This window comes from Sturnus vulgaris, chromosome 22 (genome assembly GCF_052056855.1).
Source record: "Sturnus vulgaris isolate bStuVul1 chromosome 22, bStuVul1.hap1, whole genome shotgun sequence".
Lineage (NCBI taxonomy): Eukaryota > Metazoa > Chordata > Aves > Passeriformes > Sturnidae > Sturnus > Sturnus vulgaris.
The window spans coordinates 1,203,300-1,224,222 of NC_142264.1; the positions used below are offsets into that span (position 1 = coordinate 1,203,300).

General features: G+C 42.3%; 1 protein-coding gene and 1 long non-coding RNA gene across 5 annotated transcripts in view; one reads left to right on the forward strand and one right to left on the reverse strand.

Moving 5' to 3' along the window:
• Window positions 1–15,655, reverse strand: part of LHX2 (LIM homeobox 2) — a 30,652-nt gene extending 14,997 nt beyond the window's left edge. The window contains exons 1-3 of one of the 4 annotated variants that reach the window (XM_088177325.1): window positions 15,635–15,655; window positions 1,236–1,438; window positions 223–605 (exon numbers count right to left, since the gene is read on the reverse strand). In XM_088177325.1, coding sequence (XP_088033451.1) covers window positions 223–605; window positions 1,236–1,435 — 583 coding nt within the window. In that variant the 5' untranslated portion in view covers window positions 1,436–1,438; window positions 15,635–15,655. Of the gene's footprint in view, window positions 1–222; window positions 606–1,235; window positions 1,442–3,741; window positions 4,094–4,177; window positions 5,024–15,634 lie in introns of those variants that run through there. The other 3 variants (XM_014880007.2, XM_088177323.1, XM_088177324.1) reach the window with 3 other exon arrangements.
• LOC148221403 (uncharacterized) lies at window positions 10,138–15,502 on the forward strand. Its single transcript, XR_015808021.1, has 2 exons — window positions 10,138–12,062; window positions 15,240–15,502. It is a non-coding gene; the product is annotated as an uncharacterized LOC148221403 (long non-coding RNA).
• Window positions 15,656–20,923: the final 5,268 nt, after the last annotated feature.

A 20,923-nucleotide genomic window follows, 5' to 3' on the forward strand; every position in this document is an offset into this window, starting at 1 on the left:
TAACCAGATGACCTTGCTTCAAAACATTTTATTTCCAGCTGAAGTGAAAAATGCTAACATATTAGCTTCTGTAATTGCAGTTTGACAGCCCTTGATCTCAATAATTATGCTGCAGCTAAACTATTATTAACAGTTTAAGCTAAAATAAACGGAAATCCCCCTTTGGAAGTGAACAGAAACAAACCATTTGAACCGTTCTGGGGGAAGTTGGGGGTCTCTTACCTGCATTGTAGGCCGCCAGATCTGCTCCAGGCCCCGGGCTTTTTCTTTTCCTGGGTCTCCCCTTCTGGACAGTCCCCACGCCATTGTAATAAGGCAGTCCCAAAGTGTTGGCAGAGCCCGCTCCCAAAGCCGGGCCCTTCCCAGCGGCTACATCCGAGTGATTGAAATGCACCTGGTACTCCCCCTGGATGAGAGTCTCGAAATGGAGGCGGCAGTACACCAGATTGTCCTTCATGCCAAAGTGATCGCCAGTGGTCAGCATCTTGTTGCAAGTGGTGCAAGTGAAGCAGTTTAAGTGATATACCAAATCCCTGGCCCTCATGACCATCTCAGAGGCAGAAATCCCCAGGTGACATCTCGCACATCTCTGGACCGAAAACCTCCTGCAAAACAGAAAGGCCAGAGGAGACGGTGAGAGGCGCATTCCCCCCCCACCCCGTCCTTCGTCGGTTCCGTCTGGAGGGCGGCAAAGGGCTGCGAGTCCCGGGGCGGCCACTTCGGCCGGGACAGCGGCACAAAGCCGGCACGTTTGCGGAGCGCAGCCGGGCGGGCATCCCGGGACGGGAGCGCGGAGAAACTCCGTCCCGTTTCCCAGCTCGCAGCGCAGCTCCCGCCCCGCCAGACACCACCAGAGAAAGGCACCGACCCCGGCCCTCGAACGTGCCCGCACCCCCGGGCCGCAGGAGGCACCGCCGGCGGGCGAGGAGCGGCGCCGCTGCCGGCCCCGGGCCCGCACCCAGCACAGGAGGCCGAGCAGGGCACGCCTGGTGAAGGCCTCAGTAGCCAAAGCAGGCTGGGGAGAAGCTGTGCCGGGGCCGTGCCCCCCTCCCTGCAACACGGGACTCATCCTCACCACGAGTCTCTCTCCCCATGGGGAGGTTTTAGGAGCTCACAGCCTGCCCCACGCGTGCCCACGGATCCCCTCCGCAGTCTCGTCAGGACGGGGTGTGCTCAGCGGGGGCAGCGGCGGGCGGTGTCCCCGTCCCCGGCTGGCGGCCGAGGGCAGGCTGTACCTGTAATAGTCCTCCTTGCAATAGATGCTGCCGTCCTTGCTGAAACAGGTGAGCTCGGACTCCAGGTTGAGTTTACATTCACAGCATTTCAGGCAGCGCATGTGCCACTGTTTGTCCACAGCCAGGAGGTAATAACGGTCGGAGATTTTACCCCCGCAGCCGGCGCACAGAGCAGCCCTGTCACTGCTGATGGAAGGCATGGTCTGCTGGGGGAAAACAATTACAGACCGTTAGCGAGAGGGAGAAACTCTTGAGCACGGCTGGGCTCCCCCCTCCCCCTGCCCGGCCGGGACCGGGCTGCCGCTCTCCTGGCAGAGGAGCGGGGGCTCCGAGGCGGCCACCCCGACCGGCCCCCGCGCCCGGTCCCCAGGGTCCCGCCGCATCCCACCTTCCCGCGAGGAGGCGGGGAAGCGGGCGAGACAAACAGAAAACCACCCTGGCTCTTAGGGGAGGCGTCCAGACCAGAACCAGAACTTTTTTCTTTTTTTTTTTCTGGTGGATTTTCCAGTCTCAAACCACGAAAAGATGCTGTTCAATAAACAGGCGCAATAATAACAGAGTAGGGCAAATCGCAGATAGTTAATTTTAAAATTTATTATTATGGATATACCGAGAGTGTCTGCATAGTTAATGCTCTGTGAGTGCGTGTATGTGGAGCGTGTCTGTGTGTGTATTTTCCTAGCTATAAAATTCCGAATGAATTACGATCAAACCCCCAGTAGTCACAGTGCTGCAGACACAGCTCTCTGCAAGCTGGTTCCAAACAACACGGATCGCGATCTGCTGTGACCCAAAGCGCTAAAGGGATCAGTAAATAAAGCTGCGGAGGAGATGAGCGTTACTAAATCCGAGGTGCAGAATGTTTTGTCGGGAAAACGAAAGAGTGGGAAACATGTAGAAATGAGAGTGGGTAAAAACAAACAGAGCACATTCGATTATGCTGGGATAAACTTGGAAGCAATAAAACTAAATATAAGCCCTATATAATTTAATAGTTTAGTGTCAAATCGCAATCCAATCGAAACCCTCAAAAACCCCCAAATTCTTACATATCCTGTCAACTTCTACCGAACAATAAAGAGGTAGAAATATCGGAACCGTTTAAGCATGCTTATTTATTTCAGCAGACACCTTAAAACAGCATTCGGGAGAAGAAGCTCGGTGGAGCAGCGTCTGGGGCAGACCTTGCAATATGCTGCTTTCCACTTCGGTCCCAACTTACTCTTACCCGCTTTGCACAAAAGCCCACGGCAGACCTGTTCTTGTGCACGAGAACCCGAAGCGTTTCCTTACGGCTGTGCTCAACACGCAGTTTGTTTTGGTTCGGGGCGGGGGAGAAGTTGTTTGTTTGCTTTTACCTCCTCTAGAGCCTTAAATCCTCGCGCAAAGCAAGAGCAAAGACAGCTAATCGGAGGAAATCGAAAGGAACCGAGGTTGATTTTCCAGCACATGCCAAACCCATTGCTTTTATCCTGTGCTTGCGGGGATCACAAAATCCCATCTCTGTGAGCACTCCCGTTTGCACCGCATCATTCCCACTAGGAGAACTCCACACAAATAAAACCCTGGCACTCCACTGGTGCTAGTCACAGGAACCCACCGGTAGCTTGTTTCTTTAAGGCATTAACGGAACTCCGAGTAGGGATCGTTTTATAACCAAAGTAGTTTCTTGTAAATCCACTTGAAATGAAATAATGTTTTTTTTCCCCTACTTTGCTTTTCCAGTAAGAAAAATATTCTGAGATCTAGAAATGGCATTCAAGGATCCAGTATTCCAACCTACTATTTGTTATATACACACGTGTATGCATCTAGATTACGTATAGTTATATAAAACTATCACACCACAATATTTTTTCCAAAGATCATTGGATGTTGTTTAACTCCACGGAGAAATATTAACTTTCTAAAAGAAAACCAAAACCGTTTGGATTAGAAATCGCATCCCACCCTTATAGTACAAAGGCCGTTTTCCAGCCGGTGTTTCAAGACTAAATAGTCTCACTGTCACCTTTAAGCAAATTTCACATAACATTACAAGAAAGAACACATACTGATGAAGTTTGAAAACCTGAGAACGGATCTTCCTTGCATATGCCTGTATCAGTTTACAAGACAGCATTTAACCGATGTACAAGATAATTTCGCTTCAGAATTGTAATTTCTTAACAAAAAAAAAATAGTATACATAAATTGTTCAATCACTTAAGACACTTTGGATATTTCTTCCATTTTGCCAGCTTAACACTAGTTAGATGGATGCATCTTTTTATTATCTAAATGTATTAATATACAAGGACTACGCATCAGCAGACAAGATAAAATGTGCTAAAGTTATAAAAATTCGCATCCATCCGTCTCCCTGAGACATATCTTCTAGTTCTGCTTTGCCACAAACCCACATATTAAAATTATTTTTAAAACCCCATAACTTAAAGACACTCGTGTTTGGTTTTTTCCTTCTTAAATAAATGCAATAAAGACTATCTCCACGAAGGCATCCTACCTGAAAAATAACACAGAATTGGATTCTTTGGTGTTTGTGTTTCCATTCTGCAGACAAAAAAATTCGCTGTGCCAAAATGTTATCGGTATAAAACCACACTTTGCCTCTTCCTAAAAACTTTGGAAGGCCGGACAGGCTGGGGGAAGGGAAGGAGTTCTTGGACGCTACCAAAAGGCTGGTCTATCTGTTTTCTCACAAGAGCAGTACCGTTCATTTCACCCAAGCGTTACTATTACTATGCATATTATTAATAATTAACAGTTTCATGCCTTTCCCCACGGTTTCATTTAATCTTTTGGGGTGCCTTTATGCTTAATTTTCTTCTGATTTAGTATACGTTTCCCCCCATCTGTTATTTTAGGGGAAAAGCTGTATCTGTGAGGGGTTTGGTATGTTTAGGAGGGGTGCATGACTCTCCCATTCCTTCGGCTCCTACCGTTTCCGTCTCTCCCCTGTCTATAGCCGAGCTGATGGCCGGTGCTTCGCTTTTGGTTCTCCGATCCATCTCGTCGATGACCCCGTGCATCTCCGAGCCGGAAAGACTGTGGAAAAGCATCGCTGAGGAAGCAGAGGAGGAGGGCCCGAGTTGCTGTTGCTGCTGACAGTTGTCGGGGTCCCTGCAGGAGCCCAGAACTTGCATTAACCGGAGCCCTCCCCCATGCATCTAGCACGGCCGCCCCGTCTCTCCTTGGGCACCGGGTTTTTCCCCCGGCAGAGCTCTCCGGAGCGCGGCGCAGGCACTGATCCGAGGTTTCAAGGGATGGGGTGCAGAAAAGGCGGGCGAAAGGGATGGGGGAGAGGGGATAACTGGTGGTGTAAGCTTCGGGGCTTGGATCTAGTCTGTTGCGCGGCCCCGGCACATCTCTTTAGAAGGCTTCTTCAGTGCAGGGCTCATTGCCCCAGGTGCAGTCCCAGGCTTTATGCTCTGGCCCAGCTGGCAAGAAGGCTGGGCACGCTTATGGTTGGGAGGGATTAATAAATAGTAGAAATATAAAAAAAAAAAAAAAAATTAAACCATCTTCGGTGAGAAATAAATAAGAATTAGAAAAAAAAATTACGACAAGCCCCTTACATCGTACTGTGCGAAATTTAGAGGAGGAAAGCAAGGGAGAGGGAGGCTGCAGCAGGCGGAGAGCAGGCTGGTGCTGCAGGGAGGCTGGGGCGGATGCCCACCGTACGCACTCACAGTCCAGAGGGCTGGCAGCGGCGGCAGCTCAGGGGCAAAGTTTGCTCCTTCCCCCGCTCCTCCCCCAGCCCGCTGGAGCTCATTGGGAAAAGAAAAAGCCAAGGGGAAGGAGGAAGAGTTGGACGGGCACCAGATGGGACGGGCACTCGCGGCCCCCCTCTGTCCTTAAAGCGGCGCGGCCCGCGGGGCCCGGGGCGGGAGCGCAGCCGGAGCCGGAGCCGCGGCGAAGCTGCGAGCGGCGCGTCTGCAGCGCGGGGACCGCGCGGGGCTCCGCGCCTTTTCTACAGCCCCTCTGACATCATGTCCTGCCCCGCCGCCATTGGCTGCGCCGCGCCCGGGCCGCCGGCATGTGCTCGGGGCCGGGCGGTGTCCCCGCGCTGTCCCCGCGCTGGCCCCGCGTTGGCCCCGCCGCCCGGCACCGCCAGCGCTGCCGCGTCCCGTTCGCTCCGCGCTCTCGGCAGCGGCCCGGCCCCGAGCGGAGCTTGGCGTTTGTCGCCCGGTGACCGTCGGCGACGTGTCGGGCCATGGCGCATGTGGGGCACTACTCCTCCAGCGCTCGAGAAGGAGGCGTTCAAGAGTTTGTTTCCACTCCGAGATCACGGAAACCCCGAACAATTAGGACTAGTTGAATGCACCCAATAACCCTCGTCATGAAAAATATTCACTGTTAGAATATAATAACTTGAGTCACTCCAGTTTGTGGAGCCTTCCACAAACCAAGGCCTCTCGCATCTCTCGTTTCCAAGTAGGCTGTAAGGAAACCAGGCCAGGAAGGTCTCTGAATTTGAGGAAAAGCTTCAGAAAGTCTCCAGGAAAGACAAAGACTGCACAGAGAGACTGTTCATGATGTCTAAATATTTATCCAGGAGGTGGGTAGTAAGGAAGGACTAATTAGTATTATAGATGTCAAATATCGCACTTCTAATTATGTTAGCAAAGGTAGCACAACGGAAGGTAAATCTGAATGCACATCTGAGATCATGAGACTCGCTGCCTCATCCGTGACTATGAATTATTACATCACTCTGCTCATTCCCATCAGGTGTTGTTTTCTGACAGAGTGATTTGCCTCTTACAGGTGTAGTGCAGTTAAGATTATCCTTGCTAAAATTGGAATTCTTCTGTTTATAGCCAAACTTTGCTGGGTTTATGCATTCCATTCTTACAATAATTGAGGCTTTTTATCATCTTTCTGTTGGGATTGCTCTGAGTAGTTAAAGACATTTGCATGTCACAGAGGAGAACAAAGTGTCTCTTGTAGAAATGCATATGAAATAGCCACAAGACCCCTCAAGAAACCATACAGAATGCAAGCTAATTTGGCATCTGTGGGAACTATCCAAAGTCTGTCCTAAAATCAGACCTTGGAAACAATGGAAGTTGATGTTTGAATTCAGATTAGAATCCTGCAGCACCATTAGTGGCTCTGTATAGTATTTATGTGGATAAAATCATCCTTCCCTTCCTCCGTACAGTTGCAAGAGGTTTTCAAGCCCCGTCTGTGCTGGGAGCTTTGCCTCCAGGAGCAGCTGTGGGTCACTGCTCACCGGACAGCACGGACCCGTGGTGGGACAGCCCTGGCTCACCTTAGCTCGAGCAAAGCTGCAGATATCCTTACTCACAGCTGTGTACCCTACTATCCTCAGACGTTTTCAGACCAGATTAATTCCCTATCACTGAATTGATCGTGTACTTTTTGCAGTCAAGAAAGGTCATGGATTTGTACACTCTATCTGACATTGCTAATTATCAAAAAGATTTTAGGTATTTAACAGAATTAAAATACAGTATTTTATGTTACAGAATTGCCTCAGTGGATGGAACCAATAATACCAAGAGCACTCTGAGAAAGTATGGCACGGCCTCCAGTTCACAGGGTATCTCTGATTATCTTCTAATGGATATACAAACACAAGAAGACATCCAACCCTTGCTACCAAAACACAAGGAGAGTAACAGAATGTAAACATAAAGCTGCTAATGTACACACTGACACATGAATGACATTTACATTGTTCAGAATAAAATCAAGGATACTTTCAAATAATGAGCCACAGAAAAATTGCTGGAGCAAAATCGTCTTCAGAATGAAACGCAGGCTCATTTGAAATGGGAGCTTTTTCATTAAAAAAATGGTGCACCTAATAATAAAGTCTTTTAACCTGTATTTTGTTATAGGTGACAGGTGAACAAATCACAGGTCTTGAGTTTCTCTACCCTGCCTCTCTTGGTAACGTCATCTCCAGTACCATCTGCTACCTACCAGACAAACAGACCAACCACATAATGAGGTACCAGCTTCCACCCAGCTACCGTGACTAAATCAGAACAAAAGATTCAACGCCTCCTTCAACAAAGGAACACAAGTCTAAGCTGTCTTTGCTAATTGCTGGGTTTCAGGTTGTCTGTTACAGATTTTAAGTGAGCTACAAACTTCCATCAAATACTTATAGCTGTTGGATAAAGATACTAAGAATAAAAGATAAATGGAAGCGAAAGGTAAGAGAGAAGAGAAGAAAGCTTAGAAAATAAGTAACTACTTATGGTAATTTAAAGACTGTGGAATAATATAAACATGAAAGACCAGGGGGCAGAGTGATTGATATCTCATATGTTTTCGATGCCCCTACGGTTATTAGACTGCAATATATGGGAACATACAATAAACTATGAATTAAAATGTAATTGTAGCTTCAGGCATCTTCTTCATTGTCTGCTGTGGTGTTATGTCTTCATGCACCGTGATTGACAAGGTGTAATTAATCATCTTACTCAGTTGTAAATATGGGCACCCTTCACAGTAGGCATCAGGAAGTGTGTACCAGCAAAGGAAGCAATAGTTGACGCTGAGATACCATTAAATCAAAATCCGAATGCGTATATGTTCAGAAATGTGTGTTTGGTGTGATGCTGTTACCATTTATTTCTAAAATACTGTACCAACAGATTTACTTGATTTGCAAGTTAACTACAACATTAACCGGTTTTATATATTTTGTCTCTTCTTCATTTTTATAGGCAATGATGTTGTTCTCCTAAAATGTGAGCCAGTTTGCTTCCTGTCAGCAAGTGGAGCTCAGCTCAGCTCTTCCTCTCCCGAGTTGCTGCAGACAGACCAGCAGCTCCGTGGACTGACTTGAAATGGTTCGGGCAAATTATTACTCCATTCATGGATCACCTTCTGCACTTCTTATATACTGGGTTAAACACTTTGGGTCATTTTAAAGTGAAGGAGAATAATGAAATTATCTTAACAAGGAACACTGTTCCATTTAAAAATAGGACATTTCTTGCCACCAATGCTGGCCCCAAATTGTAAATTTGAACATATTTTAAAAGTTTTTTTTCAGTATTCCAGGGTAGGAAACATGTTATATCTATTTCTTCTTGTAAATGATTTCTATCCTTATCTAGTTAGTACAGAAATGGTGTCTGAGTCATGGGAAATTTGAGTGGTTTGTCTCAGGAAAATTTGGTGGTATGCATGTTTTGGATGCACATAGAGCTGTGAATGAATAATTGGCCCCTATTTAATGTCCTCTGCTTTAAAGCTGTCTAGTACATTTGCTATTTAAAAAAATGTCTTTCAAAGCTGTTAAATATGTAACAAAAAGAGGTTGCTCTCCCCATTCTGACACGAACAAAGCCATACAGTGAGCTGCCTGAGGTACTTCCAGCATGGGATTAATTACAAACACAATCATAAATGGAAATTTTCAAAGTTTTCCAATTCTTTTTCTTTACAATACCAGCTGATGAGTGTTTGATAAAAGCACGCAGTAAAAATATCAGTCCAGGAATTAGCTATTAAATATTAAGCCAAGCATTTTTCAGGGAGTATGGGATCAGTTGGATCTATAATTCCACCATTTACCCCTGATGGAGTGAGATCTCTGGCTGTCTTCAGAAGCAAACCGAGCTTAAAACAGGAGCGCACTCCCAAGAAGATGATCGACTAAGAATGTGCTTTATTTTGATTTGAAAAACCGTCAATCATAGATAAAAAAGACCAAATACCATTATTATATGTACTAGCTAACTCTATTTGTCTGGTAAACCAGGCATATGCAGGAAAGAGAAAGAATACAGTTTAAAAGGAAAATATTCTGAAGGTTTTGCCCAGATGTTGTGCTGAAATTGTTGTTCCCTGGTACAAGCAATTGATTTCAGAGGAAAATACAAGCACACATCTATAGATGTGAGAGAGAAATAAGATGTCCAATGTCTCACATATTTCAGTTTATATAGCCACAGCTATTTAAACAATTCCAAAACTGCCTCTACGGGTGTCAAAGAGGGAGGGAAATCTTCAACCACATGATCTTCTCTCCAGAGTCCTGTTAAATCCACTGAACTTAAAACAGAACAAGAAGTGTGAAATATGGGTTTGAACATGTTATGTCAGAAATGTAAAGGTTGGAAGCCTTTTTAGTAACCGATATTAATATTGTATTAAATGTTATGAAAAGGTAGGTGTTGGGGAGAAGGGCTGGGCTCATGTGCAATTTTGTCAAGGTTTTTATCTGTGATTATGATTCCAGATGTATCTATTCCCTGAGGAGAAAAATGAAGTAAAGTTGGCATGTGACATGTGTTTTAAGGTGTTTGGCACAGTTTCCCAAAGTGATGACAAAATGTTCATTTTTATTACAGTGAATTGGTAAAGAAAACACGATTCTGAAGGTCAGTAGCTGTATATTTCAGATAGCTTTGGAGTTTTATTTTGAGGAATATACATTTTTGCTGACGTGCTTAGATCTGATTGCCTGACAAGCATCTACTATAATAAATAATGTAAATAATAACTTCAACAAAATATGAAGTGGTAATTACTAGAAATTCAGTAAACTCATGCACAGAACATGGCAAAGAATGCAAAAATGTCTCTTTTTCGCATCTAGTAGTGTAGCTGCTTCTTGTTTTTTTTTAATGTTTACTGCAGACTAATCTTATTGCTCTACAGTTAGAGCTCAAACAATTGTAACAAAGTCCTTTGTGGGAACACGTTTTTAATGTAAATGGCCAGATTTGAATTTTTTAGCGAACTGGGGACGGTTATTTTTTAGGTGAGGACTGTTTTGCCCTAACCCACGGAAGAGCAGAGCGAAGCTGGCGGCTCCCCCGTGCCGTGCCGTGCCGTGCCGTGCCGTGCCGTGCCGTGCCGTGCCGTGCCGTGCCGTGCCGTGCCGTGCCGTGCCTGCAGCCCGTGTGTGCAGCAGCCGCGCTGGCAGCAGGGCACCCCGGGCTGCAGCGCCAGGCAAACACTCCCTCATAAACATTTTACAAGTTCAGCATCCACCAATCCGCGGGGTCTGCGAGCCTGCCCCGATTGGGTGCAGCAGGGATTTGGTAAACACGGCTGCATAACAAAAACAAGGTTTGTAGAGAAAAGACTCCAATGGTATTGCCTCCTTTGAATATTCAGAGCCTGAGAATATGATTAATTCCATACTTTATAAGTAAACTTCCCCAGTTCTGTATCCATCTGCAAATATTCAGAGTGATGTGCTCGATACATTCCTTTCTGTTCTACAACCACATTTCTTTGTGAATTTAACCACATCAGAAAGCACTTCAGATTTCTAACACGAATATTCGATGCATTTAATGTAAGGAAGCTTCCTTTATTGGAGGTGATTGGGAACATTTTGTATTTTATAGGTATATTTAAGAGGTTAGCAGTAGGGGGGAATCGTCTGTGGAAAATCTGTCTACAGCTGAAATTCTCAGATGCAGAAGTGTTGCTGAAATGCCCAATACATTTACATTCTTTTGTTAAGTAGCTTACAGGACTATCCTCTTAGCTACCAGATACCCAGATCCCTTTTTTTTTTTTTTTTTAAGTCAAAAAACATTTCTCCTCTTTCTTCTTACTTGTTATTTTCAGGAGTATATACTTGGTTTGGGGTTTTGTGTGACATTAGAAGATTTTCATGGGCTTTTTTACTTTTTTAATCTACAATTTTGTTGATCTTTTCAATAATCTTCTGCAACTTTATTTCATCTTTAGTGCATGCAAAGAAGCCCCTCATTGGCTAGTACATTACTGATAACGATTTACAAGTTTTCCCAAATTAATTTTCTATGGGGTAATTTTTTCACCAATATAACATACCTCCAATTAAAAAAAAAAAAAAGAATACCAAAAGGTAAGGCATTTTATAACACAATTTGGAAATTAATTTTTGAAGTCGTTGGGTCTGTATTTTAAATATCGAATCTATTTATACTTCAGAATCAGAAAAACAATGTGTAAAGTGTAAAAATTAGCAGCCTGGTATTTTCCAGATATTGAAATGTGCCTGCCTAATGAAGGCAGAAGACTTGATCATTAGATTTATTTTAAAGCAGTGCTTTTAGATAGTCATAAATGAAAATGGCAGTTTTCAACTGGATACTTGTTATTATTTTATTTGATATTTGCAAGATACCTGACCATTTAATATTTATCCTTTATTTCTCTGAGCTGATCTAATTGCACCTCTCTATTTTGCATTTATTTCTCTTTGCAAACACTACATTATTCACTCTCTCCTGTGCTTATTAAACAGTGCCACCTGCACCAAATGAAACAAAGCTTCTCCATCAATCTATCCCAGCTAAAGAACCCTGACTATATATTATAATTAATTGAAGCTCAATTGAACACTTGAGTCTGAACTAGATACAGTAACCTGAAAAAACATTTAAAAATTAGGATGTACTTTAAAGAAATCTTTTAAATGAAAATGTTCACTCAAAACTGAGAACCTAACCTTGCACCAAGCACTCTTCATCAGCTCTGCACAGTACCTCAAGTAGCAATTAGCAGGTCCTTTAATTAATTAACTATTCCCTGTACATCACAGGGATTTTTGTGGCACTAACGTCATCCTTCATATGTGAATACCAAATGCAGTCAATATTTTGTCACTGCAAGCCCTTCTCTGGACTACCTGAATGGCAGTGCCTGGCTGTGCAGCAGCACTCCCCAGCCCACGAGCAGGTAGGGACAGAGGCAGAGCTGGGGGGCAGCGGGGAGGGGGACAGACACACTGCCACGGACAGGGACACACAAGTGTGCAGTACTGGCAGCAAGAAGGCACGCGAGATGCACCTTGAAACGGTGGCAATGAAATCTGATAAATGGACTTGGGTAAGATGAATTTCTTTGGAAGCTGAGTGTACTGTGAACTTTGCAAGTGCTGCAGGCTGTGCTGCTGTGCTGCCTCCTCACACTGCCCGCTCCCAGACAGGAGCAGATTAATTAAGTGGCAGGTCAGACACGAGAAGGTGAGAGGGCATTTCCCACCAATCCAGGACTTTTTGCCCATTTTATACTTTGCAAACTTTTTATATAAGCGTGGCTGATTCTTTTCGACGTAATTCTCACTTGGAAAATATTAAGTGATTTTAAGGGAATTACCACCTGAAGATGAGGCACAAAATATGTATTGCTGGTTTTAGGATTTCCAAAGATGCAGTATGTAAATTTGTTTATATAAATATGTATAAGATATATCACAGTATGAGGCTGTGTGTGTGTGGATGAACATATGTGTGTGTAACCATCTATCTATTTGCAGATTCAGACACAGACATATGTTATAATTTCAAAGAGGCAAATATCTGCAGAAATAATTCTTTGTGTTCAGTAGTTTTCTTTAGTGTGCAGTAAGTTTCTCATCAGAGATTTCTGTGTTCAGGAAAGACGTGATGAATATATGTAATGTATGGTATTATGAAAGCAAATAAAGTATGCCTTGTATGATTTTGCAAGAATTATATATTAGCATTCTCTTTCAACATGTGTAATATTTTGAATTATGGAACCAACTTTATAGATAATTTAAAAAATAAACCATATGTATGATGAACTTGCAGAAATACATACTGTAGAAATCTCAAGAAAGAAGAAAGAATTATTATTCAAATATTTTGAGATGTTTGCCAAATGAGATTATCATTTTAAAAACCCACCACATTTAATTCGAACTCTTCATGAGGAGCAATAGGTGTTCAATAACTAAAAAATAGTAAAAGATAGTAACTTACTGGTCCCAGTAAGATTTCTTATTTTCTAAGAGTAACAGAAATTTCCATTTTCACCTTATGGATTCTCTTACATCACTGTTATTGCAACTTCAGTTAAAAAAATTTTGGCATGAGCAAAATGTAAAGTAAAATGTAAAGGTCAACTGATAAGCTATGATTGTATCTCTGTTTTTGCTGTGTAAATCTGCTCTTATCAATAATTCACTATTCACGTTCTACAAAGACTCTGTCTTTACATTTTTAATTAGCACTTAGAATTTTACAAAGATAATTAAAAAAGGGAAATACTCTGTGCTTGGAGTCTTTATGTCACAATTTACTACACATTTTTTCCAATAGATTTGGCAAATGAATACTCTGTTTTGATACATCAATCTCAAACAAAGGTGGACTCTGATGCAATTTTTCACTGTTCATTTCCCTGAACCTTTTGGGATATAAAGAATCGTGAACAAATACTTAACAGCCTGATCAATAGCCATTGACCATTTGGAGCCCCTCGTACCCTAACAAGCACAGCTTGATCATGTATATTTGATCATGTAAAATTTCAAAGCACCTTGATACAGCAGAGCAAGGCTTTCTATGGCATCTTTGTGTTATTTCCTAAAGCACATATTTCCCATGATTTAGCTCACCATTAATGGAAACTTATTGCACATATATTTGATGAAGCTCAAGATCATGAATTTCAGTGTTATATATCCACAGTATTTCATATGAATGGCAAATATAAAACACTATCCTAACATTTTAGGATAGGGAACTCTGGATGTGCCTATGGATTCAATGGACCCCAGAGTGCAAATCTAAAAAGCCCTATCGTTATAAATCTTGCATTCCTGTTAAGTGTTGGCATGCACATTACACTGAGGTGTGTTAAGTTTATTTTAGCGGAAAAATTGCAGTAAAAATCTTTCCCTTGATATCCTTTTAAATATATGTTCACATATGTATAAAATAAAAAATATTCACACTTGCAGCTGTGTTACCCCTCAGCCTTATTAATATCATGGAAAAAGATAAAAGATCTAAGCAGAAGATATTTACAGTGAAAAATTTCTCTGCAGAACTTTATTATTATTCATAATTCCACATCCAATGTTTTTCATACAGGAATTTTAGTTTATCATTAAAATATAACACTGATGCTACATTTGTATAGCTGCCTTTTCTGCTTATAATCATAACGTTTATTCTAACTTTCCGGGCTTATTATTTTAGACAGATATCAGTTTAATTAGCTTAAGCTGTCATACTCTAATAAATACAGACGGGTTGCCTGGTCTGGGAGGAGGAAGGTGGCTGCAGATTTCAGAAGCAGAGACAGTTAATGCCTTGTACATTATCATGTAAACAGCAAAAGGACAAAAATAATTACCTGATAAACTTTCAATTTCTGACTCTCCCCTATATGCTTTCTGACCAATTTTTCTATAGAAAATCCATTCAAATTAGGCAAGTCTTCTAAATATCTGCAGCATCTGCTGGTTCAGACACCTTCCTTTATGCAGAGTACCATTTTCATATGATAATACATGTAATATGATATAGAATGACAGAATGCATGACAGTTGCCCATAATACATAGAAAGTCACTCAAAGGACAGAAGCGACATTTGGATAATTAGCATCCATTGGGCAGTCAATCATGCGAATAGAAAAAACTGAACAAAACCCACAATGGAGTTAGAAAACAAAAGGGACCCTAGCCAGTCTCAGGATTAACTGCTCTAAAGCGATCTAAATGCTTTTGTATCTAAAGAACTGAGGCTCCCAGGGCTGCCCTGTTCCCCTCTAGATACCCAGGGAACTAATTGTGGCGATCAAAGTTAAAGCATTCTCTCTTCTTTATAGACTGCTAAATACACAGAAAAATTATTTCTCCATTCGTGTTCATTAAACTATTTTAAAGTTAAAAAACTGATGCCACGTTCTTTTGCCAAGTGAAATGAGCTAGAGCATTGAGATTGTCCTGCTTTTATGAGAACACAACAGACCTTTTAATTTAAACTCTGCCTTTGTTTGATTAATATTTTTTTTGCTGTTGTCCAGTCTGCTATCTCTTTCTTTTTGGATAATGAAGGCAATTGTCATTAGAAACTCCTGTGTGAGAAAAACCTGAAAACAGGAATAGGAATAATAATGATAATAACAAAGCCCATTAACAAAATTAAGCAGGAGAGGTCCCACAATTTCTTAGTAGTTTCCACTTCATAAAATAAATAAAATATTTTGTCACTCAATATATGCATCTCAAAATATTTCCTTTCCCCAGATTAAGTGGAAGATGAGGGCAGCCTCCTTTAAAGCTCCATCTATCAGAAGAGAAAGAGAAAGAGAAGAGATACAGAGAGCCCCAGGATGTGGAAAGTCATGAAAATACCTACCCTGGAGACAGTATTCCCATAGGATCCTTTTCATACAAATTCCAACTTGCCTAATGCCCTTAATGAATGAAATAAAAAGAGAATTCAGAAAGGCCCATGCTGATGGCTCCTGCTGGAAAGTGTGTGGTTTAAGGCATAGCTGCAGCAGTTCTGGGAGGGAGTCAGCTCCGGTCCCCACCAGCCAAGCAGACAGGAATCACTGGGGCGAAATCTTCCCCCTCACACATTTGCAATTGACTTGAAATAACATCACGACACCTTTGGATAATTGACGCCTTCTTACCTTTCGTTGTCCTTTGTAATTAATATTTGTAGATCTAGAGGTTTCTGCCAGCCACAGATAACAGGAAGGTGGAAGGGGTGGGGAGACAGAGCGTGTGTGTGCGTGAGTGTGTGTGTGAGTGTGTGCGAGAGAGACAGAGGCAGGGGGAAGGAGAGAGGCAGAGAGAGGCTTTGGTTGTGTCTCTGCTTGGGGAATGGAGTGCTGGTGTATTTGTGTGGATGTGTACTGGGGGCTTTGCAAACCTCTGGAGCTCTAAAGGCAAGACAGAAAGTGAAAAGTAGGAAGAGCTGGATGTCCCCTGTCAGTCCTTACAGCAGCCGTGACCTTCAACCCTTTTGCTGTGTGTCAGCCCCAGGTGCAGCCCCCTTGCCCAGCTGCTGTGCCAGCCTCCCAGCGCGGAGGAGGGAGAGGGGACAGCAGAGGTAAGGAGGCAGAGAGGGATTGAGATCACAAGGGCTTTTCGCCCAGTCAAATGGGCCTCTGGTGACAAATCAATCACGGCCCTTTCAAACCAATGGTGCTGCCAGTCTCCAGCTCACCAAGCCCTCTCAGCCTCCCCCGGCTCCTCGGGCTCTCCTACATGACACTCAGCTGATGACGGGGGCTCCAGTCAGAGCAGGGCTGCTTTTTACAGGTTGATTTGGTCATTAGCATCATTTCTTCTCTATCTCCCCCTCTTGCTCTGTCTTTACCTACCATCCATTCATTTATTAAATATTGAAAACTAATATTAGAAGAGAGATTGAGATAACCAGAAACATTTGCAAATAAATTGGTATACTACCTTGCTAAAGGAACCCATTTTATCTCTTTATCTGATTTTGTACTCTTAGGAAGAGTATTTTAATGTAATGAGTTGATCTGATCAGTATAATCAGGGACAAAGAAAGGAGGCCTTGCAAGATGCTCACTTCACCTCCTCCTTCCCTTTATTTATTTTACACTAATAGAAAACTGGCTTCAGTGATTTTTCCTGCTACACCCATAGGACAGGAATTCTTTTTCAATTTTCTTTTTTTGCAGACATTTGTTAAAATACAGTATTAGGTCCCTTTTAAAGCTATGAAGAAGTTCCTTATCTGGAACAAATTTGCATTGCCACTGAAATTCTTGTATTTCAAGGAGTGGACACTAATAAAGCTCTAAATGAGGTAGGAAAAAACCCCCCAAAATTGCTACTAAATCCTAATAAGTACTTCTTTCAATGCTGACTTTCTTCTGAATATCTGAAAAAGTGTTTTAAAGCAGTTATGAAAGAAACAGTATTAGAAGAAGAGGACTAAAAGTTTAGGAAGAACGAAATATTCTTTTGCAGATTTTGTGATTGTAGGAATTGCATTCTCTGTTTCCTCCTCTCTTTTCTCCTTGCCACGCCCCCTCCCCCAATTCCTAATACACAGGCGGAAAAAAATCAAAACAAGGTCTTAATAGAGTATATCTTGCTCTGTCTAAATCTTCTTTAATCTTAATCCCTGGAATAAAATCCTCCCACACCCCCCCAAAAAAAGAATATTGCACGCCAAGGAAAAGGGAGCAGTCCCTTCTCATCCTCGCTCATCTCCAGTGCCAAGCTCCTGGCTCAGAGCTACCCTGTCCCTGCAGCCAGGGATGGCAGTGCATGTTTTAACTCACACATTTACATGCTGGCCATCCGAGAGCAACTGGCCAGTGTGGGGTGGGCTGGGAAAGAGGGATGATGGAAATGTGCAGAGCAGAGCCCAACTCTTCCAGGCTCTGTAAAGAGAGCCTGGGCCAGACACAGTGGCATCAAAAATATAACACAATCTACTCAAAAACATCTCCCCTGTCTCCTTTCTACCATGAGTGAACTGTGAGAAACTGAAGTGAAGTGCATTGCAGGCAGCAGTGTGGGGTGCTGAGCAGCCTGTAGCTGGAGAGTGCTTCGGTCTTTATCTTCAAAGCTGTCCTGTCAAATACAAGGTCTTTTAAACATCAGAGGGATAAAGTTTCTGATTCTGAAGGGTTCGTTTTCCTCTTGGTTTTCCTCAATCAGAAGTTAAGCCCATACGACCCCCACAGTAAGCTGGCTCTGGGATTGCTGCCCTGCTACTTGCCCCATGATTTGGGGATGCTTGGATAGAGCAATCTTGATTTGCTCACTGTTTGTTGAGTTCAGTTTTCTTCATGTTCTTTCTTCCATCTTACATGTCTTGAGGCTGTTGCTGTGTGGCAGTGAATTGAATCTTATGAACTTAAAAGAAAATTGTGGCTGGGACCTGGAGAATATTAATCTGTTGCAGAAAATGCTGAAGTCTGAACATGTGAGAATTGAACTAATGAGTTTTCCCCTCATTTCAGTCCCTCAATCTCTTTTTTTACCATACTTTAATTGCAGTGTTTTCTGACAAAATAATCCTAGCTCTCAAAAAAATGTAAATGTGCATCTTCGTTTCATTGCTTGTACTTCCTTCTACCAATATAATAAAAGAAATTAAGACGATTTACAAAATAATGTGCCTTTCTGTCATCTTACTGTCAATACATAAGTACTACACCGAAATCTAGTTGATTTCTAAAATGAAAATTCATTACATTTCTGGAAACTTGAACAATCAGCTGCATGCATTTTAATTAGATTGCCTGTTTTTTCATTTATTACTAATACAGTCCTCTTAACTATGATTTATTTGTTAAACAAAGTGCCATAATCCGTCACTTATTCATCTTAATTTCAGCAAAATTAAAGTAGTCGCTGTTATATTACACCTAATTGCACTTGCAATGAAAAGAACGGAGATGTTAATCAAAATAAATTGAAGATAAACAATAAAATCATTAAATCTTTGCTGCAGTAAGTGTAACTAATCAGTTTTGACTTGAAGCGACCGAACACAAATAATGAATCTGTCAGTGAAGACGCGCTCATTAAAGGCAGCCTGGTCCGCCCGGGTCCTGCAGGCAGCCCCGGCCCCGCAGCTCTGCGGGCAGCGGCGGCCGCGGGGACACCGGGGTGCCACAGCCTGCCCCGCCGCCAGGCGAGGATGCCAATGCCACAGGTACGCAGGAACTCCTGCGAGCGCCGCGCCAGCAACACGGAAACATTCTTTGTTTTATGCAGCCACCAGCAGGGCAGAGATTAGAAAAGAGAGGGGAAAGGGAAATGAAACCCAGAAACTCAGAGGTAGGAAGCACTTGGTTTTAAAACTTACTAGAAGTATCAGTTTCACAGCAGATCAATGTAGTTGGCATCGTGTTAAACGGTATTTGTTACAGAATATGTTTTGCAGTAGTACGAGATACTGATTATAGCCCTCTGCTATCCCCACGGAATAGGGACAATGCCTGGATTAGCAACAGAAGCTGTTCATGTCCTCATTGTCCTTCCACCAGTCACCACTTCTGGCCTCCCTACCTCATTACAAGGGACAAAATGGGTACTCCAGTTATTTCCAAATATATTGTTACACTGGCAAGGAGTCCTGTATCTGAGCAGCCTGGGGAGCTGAACTAGAGCAATCAGCACTTTCTACTTCAGCCTTTAAATTGTTTACTTAATGATTTCAGTTTCCCCAATGGAGTATTTGTGAGTAATCACTGGCTAGCAGGAATTTACATGGCAAAGAGAAATTTATCTTAAAATAGTTTTGCATGATACGCCTTTGTCTGATGTGAGCCAGCAACTCAGTGCAGATATAAAATACAGGCAGTGGTCCTTGTGTTCAGCCACACTGAACCAAGTCATCATTTGCTTGAACAGTTATCAGTTCCTAAACAGAAGATACTGTTTTGTATTTTCATGTTTCCTCTCCTTGCATTTTATCTATCATTTTACTTATTTCCAAATCTTACTGTGCTTTGTCCTAATAATTTACTTAAGCAATATAATTCAGCTTTAAGTGTTGATCAGCACAAAGGATGTCTGCCTGGCTCCTGGGATCAACATAACCAATTAACATTTTACAATGCTAATGCTTTCTCCTGTATTTTAAACAGTGGTAGGTACAAATAAATGATAGTTTAACAGTTAATATGCTCTAGCTCAAGTATATTTGAGAATTACACACATTTTAAAGCTTATTTTTTACTATCTCTGGATAAGAAATGGACAAGATAACCCAGTGCCCTCTGAGCAGGAGGCTAATTTCTTCTTTTTCTTTTTCTTTTTCTTTTTCTTTTTCTTTTTCTTTTTCTTTTTCTTTTTCTTTTTCTTTTTCTTTTTCTTTTTCTTTTTCTTTTTCTTTTTCTTTTTCTTTTTCTTTTTCTTTTTCTTTTTCTTTTTCTTTTTCTTTTTCTTTTTCTTTTTTCTTTTCTTCTTTTCTTTCTAGTTCATATTTGAGTCATAGCAGAAGACAGTAATCATGGGACAACAACACCCCCAATTCAGGGTTCAATGACTACTAAGCAATGTTTTCCCTGTTTTTCTCATACTAGTGTGACTTGATATCTGTGAAAAATTACCCTTTCTTTTTTTAATAAAAAGTCTAGCTGATGGACCTTTTAGTTTCTGTTCTGCATTTTTCCAGCATTTATAATGTTTAACTTGGGACTTGACATCTCTCAAGGTGCTCATTTGGAATGATTTATATGGGCTTTGTTAGTTCAGTGGCAGGTGGGTAATTCTAGAAATTAAATATTACCTGGTTTTTATTGATATAACTATAAGCACTTAACAGAAGTAGTAAACATTACTATTCCTAATTTCCAGGAAAGGTAATAAAAATATAGAATGAAAAGTGGCTAGCAGGATAGAACCAGGTGATGATAAAGAATTACCAAAAGGATGGACCTGATCCTTCATTAGCCAAAAACTCCTATAGACTGCAATCAAAATTTGCCTTGAATGAAAATGATCAAGGGCTCTGGAGCTGTGGCCTGTGTAAAGTTAATCTGAGAATCTTATTCCAGTTGCTTTCAGCAGTCTCTAAAAAATATTCCCCAATACAAGTGGCACTAATTGGACCCCGTGTCGGGAGGCTCCGCAGAGGAGCTCACGACTGAACGGGCCCTGGCACGGGCACTCCCTCTCCTGTGCGGGTGCGGCTCCAGGTCACACTCACAGCCCCCGGGGCAGTGCACAAGGTCGCTTTTCCTTGCTGGTGCTCTGCCTTGGCTGCAGTGAGAATACTGCCATGTCTCACTGTACTGCCTTCTGCTTGCTCCAGACTTCAAATACCCTTTGTGGGTTTATCTTTTGGTTTATTGTTGTTTGGGGGTTTTTTCTTGTTGTTTGTTTGCTTCGTTTACTGTAAAGTGTTTTGGACACTCTTCAAGTTAAATACATTTTCAAACCAGAAGCATTGACCATACATGGTGAGAAGTGGAATGACA